Raw genomic sequence first — 11,568 nt, 5'->3', positions numbered from 1 at the left:
TTCAGCAAAACTGAAGCTTCTTCAGTGCACTAACTTGCTTCCTAAGTAGAAAAGTTCAATAATTATTCTTCAGAAATCTTCACCAGCACCTACATATGTTACAAACCAGGACAGAAAAATGAGATAAGTTAATCTTAGTGCTATCACCTTGTGATACAGTTATACTGTGTGCAACTGGATACTGTATTTCCTTTTGTCAGGACAGGAAAAATAGTTTAGTATTGGAATAAAATACTTTGTAAAAGTAGCCTGAACTAAGCAGATAAGCAGCAGCAGCAGTTTCTTGATATTCAATTTGGTTTGTGGTTGTACTGAGTGGCTGCTCATGCATCTTCTGATTAAGTAGATTAACCAGAATGAAGTACTCTATTACAGCAAGTAATTTTGATTCAATCTCAAGTGACTTTTATTTCAGACTTGTTTTTCATTCAATACAGAAAATCAGTGCCTGCTTCCATCATGCAGCAGCTTTACTGTCTTAATTCAGTGAAATTTTGTAATTTGAGTCGTGTCAGATCAGAAAAGGCAGCTGTAGCTGATCTTAGCTCTTGATAGCCATTGTCCACAGCAGAGGTTTGTCCGTCTCGATGGTCACAATCCCGGAGTCGTCATAGGTGTTGGAAGTACTGACAAGTGTTCCAAACTTCAGCACCTGGTTAGCTGTGAAAAGGAAGGAAGAGACTGAGTGGTTCTCTACAACAATAAAAGGACATCAGTGCATTGATTTGAAAGACCACTGCTCCCACAAAGAACAAAAAAGTAACTAAATAAATTCAAACTGGATAAACATTACCTAGTTAGAAGGCTTGTATGAGATTTTTCAATGACCTGAAGAGGCAATAAATTAATTCCCATAGTAACAGTTTGAGTTTACAGCAGGTTATTACAAAAGCAGTGTGTTAGGTAATCCTCAGAGTTTCATATCTGGAAATTTGTATTTCATTAGAATCAGTTCAAGTACTAGTGCTAGAAAAGGTATTTAATGTAAAATAAAGAGAATCTTACTGTAGTTGCAAACTTGAGATTTGCTTTAGCTCAGCAACAAGCCTATAATCTTTTAAAACATGAAAGTTCTAAACAAAGGCCAGCAGTGAAAAGTGATATTTAGCATCTTTGAATTAAGGGACTTGAATCTTTTCTTCTATTGCATGTGAGGTAGGTGTTTGTGTATTAGAAATAACAAATAGCAAACCATGCAGTTTAAGTTCTGCTTTTCATTTCTTCCCTTTTGAGATAGCGTTGTTTGCATGTTGTAAACATATCAACTTCCTTAAAGGCACTCTAGAACTACTCAGTTCTGTGGTAGTCCTTGCTCATAGGAAGGTTCAGAGTAAGAACTCTAATACTATCCTCTGATTTAGCTTGTAAAACAAGCCAAATGACAGCTCTTTCCCATTGGCAGCTCAGAAAAACATTTCCATGGAGGATTGCAGCTGGGGAGGATTGTTCTGGAAGATCAGCAAGTCTGTGTGACCTATCAGAATTGCCAAATTGTGCATTGCTACCAAAGTAAAAATCCTCTGGATTTGCTATTAAGTGACCTAATGCAAAGGAAGATCTCCCTGTGGTCAAAAGGAGTGCAAAACAACTTAGTAAGCTCTATTTTGTGATTTGCACAGGAGACACATTTTCCAGTGCTGGATATGACTGCTGGCTGCAGTAAACCTGGGTATAGTGCATTACTACAACGCATGCACTGTCTGCCCCTTGCTGGAAGCTGCACAGGGGGAACTGATCTTGCCAGGCTCTACTGCTTTAAAAGGAAGGACGTTCAGACAAAAGCCAGGGTATGTAGTTCAGTGTGTCTTCTGCCAAATCTGTGCTTGCTCTACTTATTTCTGCTCCTACGCTTGTTACTAGCTTGAAGTGAACTGAAGAGGAGGTTTCAGCTGCCAGCTGAATTTGTTGGCATGAGAGTAACACCCAAGTTTCACTACTGCAAATGGAAGAGTCCTGCCATTTCAAGTTCAGCAGCTGGGAGCATAACTGCTATGCAGTGCAGAAATCCAGCAAAGAGAAAAGAAAAAAACCCCAGTACTACTGTACTATATCAATTGTGTACCTAAAATAAAGGAGCTAGATTCTGTCAGGATTCTTTTGGACACACGCCAGTACCAGGCAAGATCCTAGACAGATGCCAGGATGGATGTTTTGGTGTTTGCCTTTGGAAGACACAGCAGAGGCCACAGGGGCTGTGTCTTGCCAGAAAACACAAATTTCCCAATTTGCAGGTAAACAAGTAATTCAGTCATTTAGTGCTGAGGTAACACATGGGTAGAGTTTCCTGAGTAAAAATACTCCCAAAATACTGTGTTAAGTGCTGTGGTCAAGCTATGAGTGTTTCCAGTCAGTTTTAAGTAGGAAAGAAGCTTAAATACTTTAAAACATTTGCTGACACACAAACTACCTTCTTTTGGTTACTATATATTGAAACTTGAAGGGGGTGGGGAGGAAGAACTTTTTTGATGAACTACTGTATAAACCCACTCATTTAGTATCATTTAATGCTTCTTGGTCAAGACTCAGAATAATACTCAATGTTTCACAGCTTTGCATATAAAATAATGGCTCTGCAGAAGGCAAGAATTAACAACAACATGGCAGCTTAATGAAACAAAATCTAAAGCTGTATTTCTTAGTGCATAAAATCAAGTGAAAATGAGAGCCTTTTTTCCCCCTTTCAATAGAAAATTCTAGCCCACTAGATGGAGCCTTTTATCTTTATCATGTTTTATGCTGGGCGAGGATCATAGTGTGAAATAGTGAAATGAAAAAAAATGCAAAAACTGTTAAACAGTACTGCTGATTCATGTGGCTCAAATGGACCAATTCCAAGCACTTGGTTTCACACTAGCCAACATTTCAACTAACATAATTAAAAATGTATGTTTTCCATTCCATAAGTGAACAGTAATTAATATAAAAACCTAGGTTTGAGCTGGTAAAGGAAATAAGAGGATGTGCAAACCTACTGCTGCTAGGCAAACTTCCTGCTGTTTCATGCATTCTGATGGAAGTTTACAAGGTCAAAGAAGTGGTAAGTTTTATTAGTTCACTTTTTTAAAAAATGAATTTCAATTTTGTTAAGTCCTACCAAGAACTTATGTCTTGGGGGAAAAAAACCCCAACCTATTACAACACCCATTTTCACTATTGAGATTACTTTTCAAGATACAGGTTCTGAAGAAAAGCACCTTTTTATTTTCTACTATTTAGTAAATAGTTTTGCTATAATTGGGTACCAAATCCAATTTTAATAAAGGATTCCACACTGCACTTAAAAAAAAAATCCAAAACTCAAAACTCCTGGAAATTCCATAATTTTCTAATTAAAAGAAATCTTATTTTGGATCATTGAAAGCTTTCTTTTAGACCAATAGTAGTCACTTTAAAGACTTGATTTGGATAAGCCTATAAGTGATTAACTGAAATACCCCTCACCATTAGAAGTTTTGTTGAGTGCTTTAGTTCCGATCAAATTGAGTTTACTGATAATGGATTGTTGATGAAAAAAATACCCAGCTTTTCCACTGTAGCTATACTGTTTTATCATTACTCTCCATTTACCAAGTCAGCAAGGACTTCCAATACTAGAAGCAAATGGTTTTCCTGCCTTTTTATGGAGGGGGAGGGAAAAAACCCCACCAATATCCCACCCACCCCCCCAAACTCCCCACCCAACAAAATCTCCCATGAGACAGTTTTTTTTGGTGCGTTCTTACCAGTAAGAAATTTCTGTCTGATGGATTGCAGCACACCACTTATTCAGAGATAGACATGGGCATAGAGAGGACTGACTTTGATGGAGGAATGTTTCTCTACCAGTTTTTGTTTTGTTTAGATGGTGTTTCAATCTGCCAGGGTTTGAGAATGTTGGACATAATTTAGGAGAAGAAAACTGAGGGCATATAGGTGAGCTTCCCAAAGGAGCATAATCACAAAGATCATTACTTCTTAGACACCTGTTTTGCTGACCAAGTTACATGATAGAAGAGCTCTCAGTAACCACATGACTGGCAATTTCCACTATTTTATTGCTCTTACTCTGATAATTTAAAAAAAGTACACAAATCCTAGGATGCTGTATGAAAAATGTTAATCTCAGAGGTAAATTTTTGAAAATTCATTAATCTTATGGATGCAAGAACAACATTTGGAAATGGTAGCAGAATGCACTCTATAGGTAATTAAATTACAGAAATAATAAAAAACCCGAAATCTAAAAATTTATTTTAAAATCTTAGTTATCTTTCTACCACAGTAGGGAGTTATTTTTGAGTGGCTGGTACTGAAAATCAGTTATTTTTGAGTGGCTGGTACATAAGCCTTGCTTGTAATCCTTGTGCTGCTGGCTTTCAGCCTGGAAACTGAGAAATAGTGTGGCCTAGTTATAACTAGATTGGAGGTCATCATGTCAAGTGCTGCAAAAATACTCTCAACATCAGGTAATTCCTCTTAATGAATGTATTCATGATCTAGTAGACCTACAATTTCTATGCTCTATTGTACTATTTAGGACACTTAAAGTTCAGTGCAGAAAAGAGAACTTATCTATTAAAAAAAAAAAGAAACCAATCAAGGTTTCATTTGCATCTTAGAAGCTGCACTTAAGTAGTGCTTGAGGGAGACACGTTTAGAGAAAAACTTCAGCCTAAACTTGTTCAGAGAAAAACTTCTTCCTAAACTTGTCATATATGACAAAACCAAATTGTGTCAGGGTCCCACTACTGTCACCACAAATGGCTAAGGACCAAAGACTATCATGTTAAGCACATCCCACATTGACACTGTGATACTTATGCTATGCTGCCTTTCCTCAACTCTCTCAATTATTTCCTGAAATATGTAAAGTCACACCTTGCTGGTTTCCACCACTGAAAACAGAAACAAGGGAAGGAATACAAGCAGATTGCCACTGCTGACATGAGTGTGGGGAATATTAAAATTATTAATTATTAATTAAAAGCCCTATTATAGTGAATGTAATACTCTTCTCCCTAGGCAAATGCTGCATCAAAATGATAGAAAATTAAGATCAATAAGCTGAAACACAAGCTAAAGTGAAATATTGAATCACAATTTGGTATCCTATTACAGTTTATCTGGAGAGGATTTCCCTGAAGTTCTGTTAGGAGCAAAAATCTGCATTTAAATGGAGATACATTAGTAATGCATGAGCTAGTACTTTGCAGGTCACCCTGTGTCTGCAGAACAGCAGCATTAATTTTGCTATTTACAAATAAAAATCCCAAGTAGATTGTAGGCTGATCTTCCTTCCATTCCTCCTAGGTTTACACTTGTGGTTAGGCTGACTTCACTGGAGTTAATCTTGATTTACACTGATGGATACAAAGGAAAAATTGGGTGCTTGATCTCTGTGCAGTGGGAACTGCGAAGCTAGAAGTTGCAAATAACAGTAATTTACAATAAAACATGAACTATTTTCAACAATGATACAACAGAAGTACCACAAAGGCTTGCTGAGTCTGCTGGGAGGGGCTGACTACCAGGCTAGATTCCCTCAGGGCCAAGGGAGTTTGGAATAAGCAGGAACTGCATTGGGCATTTTTTATAACTATTGTAGCTTTGGGTACCTGGTTTTGTGGCACAGAACAATGGTTTTATAATCTCAATGCATTCATACAAGCAGATTTACAAAAGAATTGAGAGGATGTGGGAGGAAGGGGGGCCAGCAGCAGGGCCAGGTGGCTTTTCCACCAATTTAGGTGCTGGCAAAGACTCTTGGCCAGGGCTCTGCAGCACAGGCTGCCTGGCCTCACACTGGGGGGATTTTAGGAGGCTACAACAAAAGTTTAAAGGCTGTCAAAGCTTCACAATTTCATTTAAAAAGAGAAAAAAATATATAAACAGAACTGTGTGTTCTACCCTGGATAGAAACCACCCATGTTGAGAGAGCCTTCAGAAATGCAAATGAATGTCAGAAGTTTTCAAATTTATTTTCAGCACACTTTTTTTTTTTCCTCCACATATTTTTTTCCAGCTTTGTAATAATGGCAGTACTGCAAGAATAGCTCAAAGTCTTCCTGTCACATCACCCGCTTGGTGGCAATTTAAAATGATTAGCTGATAAAAATGATTCTAAGAAAGACTGCTTTCTACACTAAGGTCTCTACTGCTACTACTGCTTCACCAAGATCAACAAGAATCATTAACTGCATGGAGTTTCTACACTATTAGCAGCATTTTAGCACCAGCAAGATGTGCTTCTGTGTTTGTTCAAAATCACATTAGCATCTTAACTTTATTAAAGGAGCCTGGAAAGTAAAACAAGGAAACTCTATATACTGTTTTCAGTAGTGCCTTTCTGGTCTAGATGTCATGATAAAATTGTAACAGGAGTGATCTAGCAAAACCATAAAGTAAGTCAGAGAAATAGCTGTCTGGAAGACTGTTTCACTAAGCTAAAGGCAAAGCCAGGCTACGAAGTAATTTTTACAATTGAGTCTAGCCAGTAAGAAGTAGGGTGTTTACTTAATTTTTGATGCTTTCCACTAAGTTTGTATGTTTCTCAAACTGCTAACAACTCTGAGGTGCTGTACAGGTGACAGGTACTATTAATAATAGTGTTAGAGCACTGAAGAAACAGCTGCAGAAATAAAATGCAGCTTCAGTTTGACAGTCGCTGCTGTAGAGATTTTGCATATAAGCTAGACAAAATAACTTGTTGCTATTTTGGTCTGTCTCTACTTCACGTTGTGAGATAAAGAAAACTATTCTCATGAGAAAAAGGGCAAGAGTAACACTGAGATGCATCAGCTAATGAATTGTCTTACTGCTAACTTGTCCATAAGACACCTCATAGCACACATCATCCTATTACATTGTCATCTTTAGAGGCATTACTTAGTCACACAAAGCTGAGGATGGCAATCTGGTGCAACACTGAAACCTGAGATTAGCTCAAAACAATGGTGTTCTGTCACAGCATTTAGGTCTGAAGCTCTGGTTTGACATGACAGCAAAGAACCTAAAAATACTCGCTATTTTGAAAGCTGCTACACTGTCAAGTTGATATGATGCATGTAGAAGTGAAATCTACTGAATTTATTAGAGAAAGATATCCAAATGATCCCAGCAATTGACCACAGACAGTGCTGCAGAAAGGAGTGAAATTCCCCCTACATTCCTCATGACTGGGCTGTTGGAGACAGGGAGGAGAGATGGGAAGAGGAAGGACAGTGAATCTTCCTCACCCAAATCTCAGGTCTAGGTGACTACATCCATGTACTCAGGCTTTGAACAACATAGCACAAGAAAAGTGTTTCAGCACAATCAGATTCAGGACTGACCAACATCAACAAGTCACCTCTAGCTACAGTAATTTTCCAGTACTTCATATACAAATTAAAAAAAAACCAAAAAACAAAAACACTCTTTCACAAACCCCTATAATCCTTCAACAGGTTTTAAAGTGTGATATTAGTTATGAAGAGAACTCAATGTTAATTATTTTTCCTTTCTATTCTTTGGACTCCTACAAAATCCTGTCACATTTAGACTACTATATTTGCAAGAAGAAGCAGTAAAAGAGGATTTTAAAACACATTCATAATACAAGTTTTTCAGCTTCTGTATGTATACCATTTTTCCCATCATTTGCAAAAATGTGCAGACACAATGATTATTTTTGTATCAATCAAACTTGGCCTGTAGGTGAAATATTGGTATATGGATATTTGCTCAGTAAATACCTATACATGTTGGGTGAAATGGGGATCTCATTCAATCACTCCATGGAGGAGAACAGCAGCAATGCCTTAAATATTTCACAACAGTCTTGGCCAGCTGCCTATATCGCCTACCACTGTGTAGGACGAGTCCCCAACAGCAAGTCTCCCAAGAATTTAGCACTTCTCTGCTTTCTGTGATGGGGATATGATTTTCCTAAGGGAATTGATCTAAAGCCAGTTCCTAGCCAGCCCTGAAAAACAAATCTAAGCAGGCTGTCTTCTTGTTGCTGCTGCCAGCACTAGCTCAGCACCATATCCAGAGTCCTGTTCTACTGCACACATTGCTCCATCACTGGGCTTCAGTGCCAAAATTAAATTAAATATGATTTGACAAAGCTCTGTAAAGTCTCAGTCCTTCACTCCAACACGCAAAGTTGCAATGGCAAAGATCAAAGTAGACCTTCTGAACTCTGGTAGGGTGTATTGGGTTTGCATGGCCAGATTTTGATAGCAGGAGGCTTCAGGGGTGACTTCTCTGTGAGAAGCTGCTGGAAGCTTCCTCCATGTCCAACAGGGCCAACCCCAGCTAGCTCCAGAACAGATGCACTGCTGGCCAAGGCTGAGCCAACCAGTAATTATGGTAACACCTCTGTAACAACAGATTTGAGACAGGTTTAAAAAAAGTTATTGCACACAGATATAATTGTGATCAGAGAGGAATGAGAATGTGTGAGAGGAACAACTCCACAGACAACAAGGTCAGTGAAGAATGAGAGGCAGGAGGTACTTCAGGTGCCATATCTGAGATTCCCCTGCAGGCTGTGGTGCAGACCATGGGGAGGCAGCTGTGCCCCTGCAGCCCATGGAGGACCATGGATATACAGAGATCCATCTGCAGCCTGGGGACGAGTCCCAGGCCAGAGCAGGTAGATGATCCAAACAGGCTGTGAACCTGGGGTAAGCCCATGCAGGAACAGGCTCCTGGCAGGGATCTGTGGACCCATGGAGAGGGGAGCCCATGCTGGAGCAGGTTTCCTGGTAAGGCCTGTGACCCTCTGGCGGACCCATGCTGGAGCAGCACGTCCTTGAAGATCTGCAACCTGTGGACAGGCACCCAGGCTAGGGCAGTTTGTGAAGAACTGCAGCCTGTGGGATGGACTCCTGGAGAAATTAGCAGAGGACTGTCTCTGTGGGAAGGACTCCATACTGGAGCAGGAGAAGGATTCCTCTACCTCAGCAGCGGCAGAAAGAACTTGTGATGAACCAACCATAACCACCATTCCCTGTCTCCCTGTGCTGCTAGTGAGGATGAGGTAGAGCCTGAGCAGGAGGGAGGGGTGGGGAGGAAACAGTGTTTTTGCAATTTATTTCTCAATTCCTGCTCTGATTTTTTTAGTAATAAACTAAATTAATTTCCCCAAGTTCAGTCTGTTTTGCCCATGACAGTAATCAGTGAGTGTTATCTTCTGGTCCTTATAAATGAAGCTTTCACTATATTTTCTCTCCCCTGTCCAGTTTAGGAGGGAGTAATGGAAAGGCTTTAGTGGGCACCTGGCATCCAGCCAGGGCCAACCCACCACAGAGGGGTCCATTGCACATTTAAACCCTTCCCCAGCCAAGTCCAGCTCCCAGCAGAACTGACCTCGTTCACAGCTGCTCCATTCAGATTCTGGGGGGCCCCCAGGAGACCCACACCCTATTGACCAGCAAGAGTTATTCGCTCCAAGACCTCAGCCAAGCTGCCAGACCAGAGAGACTATTGAATTGTGCCAGAATGGTGGATCTGGTGCTCAAAGAGCTCCTCTGACCACAGGGAAGCAAACAGCTGCCTTCACCTCTGAGCAATGGTCAAGGTGCAAGAAAAGATCCATGCCCTGCCACGCTGAATCCCAGGACAGCTGTTTCCATTATGGCTTGCTCAGGGCAAGGGCATTGCCAGGCTTGAAAGCAAGCTGCAGCCCCTCTGAGCTGCTAGCACAAATAACAAACTTCAACCAAATTAAATCCCTGACAAACAATTTTATTATGCAAGCTTTAACAGCGAATGGCACCATTTCCTAGCAGAATTTTATGTAAATATGGTATTATATTTACACAAAAAATGAAGAGAACAAACTGGAATATTCATCCTTATCCACAAAAGGCACCCTTAATAAAGCAGCTGTGCTTTTGTCTAAAATATTTCTCTGGAAGGGAATAATTATTATTTAAAAAACCCCACACTGATGTGCTCCTGACAGCTCACAAGGTACATGTTCATCTACTTGCTCTCCCTGACAGCTGATCTATTCTAGGCACACATAACTAACTAATAAAGAGTATTATACTTCTGATAGAAAAGTAATTCCATTTATCTTTACCCTTCCTAGCAGCACTGCTTCCTTTCAGTGTTGGGGAGGGATGCTGTATGAGGTTTCTAAAATGTGGTTATTTTCACCCCTACTATTGCTGTGTAGTATATTCTAAGTATATATCTATGTATAATTCTAAGTATATTCTATACTTAGAAATTTAGATTGCTCTGCTTTCTTGAGAAAAACCAATTCAACACAGATAGCATCACCCTGAGGATGAAGCAAAAGCAATTATTTCTGTTACAAAATGTCCCCCTAGATCTGCATGTGAACAACTAAGCTTTTTGATTTTTCATTTTATTACTTTGCCTTTCTGTTAACACATAATTAATATGATTACTAACACCCTATGTACCTCTAATGTCTATACTATTTCAATTACAAAGCCATTACTGCTGCTTATTAATTCTATTCCATTTATCTTCAAACTAGCATCTTAAACTTACATTTGTTGACATTCTTGGAACTGCAGCTCCTCCAAACTTGCTTACTGGAGTCCAGCACCATTTATGTGTTGCAACCCTTGAGACAGAACATGAGATTTGACAGGAGACTGCAAGCTACACTGTTTATAGTTCAGAGGCACTCAGTTGGATTAGATGGCTCTCCATGTCCTCCAAAAAAATAAAGGATTGCTTTTGAAACAGTGCTGCCCGTTGCATCTTTCAATCTCCCTTCTTTCTAAGCTTTAAAGTCAGATTTTCAGAAGAAAAAAAATCCAACAAAATTGTAACTTATGACACAGCACAGCCTATTTTAGCTAGTATTAACCACTTCTTCCACTTCACCCACCATTAGAGCCCTTTGCTTCAGGGAGGCCATGGGAGGGGTATCTGCCATGTATATGAATTAGTAAGTCATTGCATATGGCTCATTTAATGTTCCTGGCTGTTTGCTTTTACAGTGGCTTTTTTCATGGATGCAAGGTTAAAATTTGTTACTGATGCTGCAGAATACAAACAGCACCTTTATAGTGTTTGTCCCAAAATGAAAAAAGACATTTGTCATTAGAGACAAGTCCTAAGTCATTGACTGTCAAAAACTTCATTCAAGTGGAAAACTTGCTACTGAGAATCTGTTAGCTGGCTGTGCACTCTTGAAAAAATCTGATTGATTTCCAGAAATGATTTCCAATATGAACAGTGCTCTTCATATTGGTGTGCTTCCTCCTCCTGACCTGAAAAGCCTTTTTAGCCCTACCCCCACCCTCTTCTCCCCTCTGCAAACGGGCTCAGCTACTCATCCCTTTCATTCAGAAACATGCCATGCAATTCCAGGCCCCCTGCAAGGATTCAGTGGCTTGGGGGATCTTTTCTTTGGCTTCTTCTTCTTCGCAGTAGCAAGCCTTCTGCCCAGGCTGAGAGGGAGGAAAGGCTTCTGCATTAATCACACAGCGCTGTGTCAGGCACTGCCCAGGCCAGGTGGTGTAAGCCCTTGGAGTCAAAATGCAGAGGCTGAATGCACCACCAAATTAATGCAGTGCTACATGGTGCAGCCAAAGACATTAAAGTTTTAAGAGTGCA

The 11,568-nt window shown here is 39.9% G+C and overlaps 1 protein-coding gene across 4 annotated transcripts in view; it reads right to left on the bottom strand.

Moving 5' to 3' along the window:
• Positions 1-373: 373 nt before the first annotated feature.
• TPK1 (thiamin pyrophosphokinase 1) overlaps positions 374-11,568 on the bottom strand; it is a 304,414-nt gene continuing 293,219 nt past the window's right edge. For 3 of the 4 annotated variants that reach the window (XM_005486976.4, XM_005486975.4, XM_074541253.1), the window contains one exon: positions 378-660. In XM_005486976.4, the coding sequence (XP_005487033.1) occupies positions 542-660 (119 nt within the window). In that variant the 3' untranslated portion in view covers positions 378-541. Of the gene's footprint in view, positions 661-11,568 lie in introns of all 4 variants that reach the window. The other variant, XM_074541251.1, reaches the window with a different exon arrangement.

The sequence above is a fragment of the Zonotrichia albicollis genome, chromosome 1, assembly GCF_047830755.1.
Source record: "Zonotrichia albicollis isolate bZonAlb1 chromosome 1, bZonAlb1.hap1, whole genome shotgun sequence".
NCBI classification, from domain to species: Eukaryota; Metazoa; Chordata; class Aves; order Passeriformes; family Passerellidae; genus Zonotrichia; species Zonotrichia albicollis.
The sequence above is the reverse complement of the archived record's forward strand: the minus strand, read 5'-3'. Positions and strand labels throughout refer to the sequence as shown.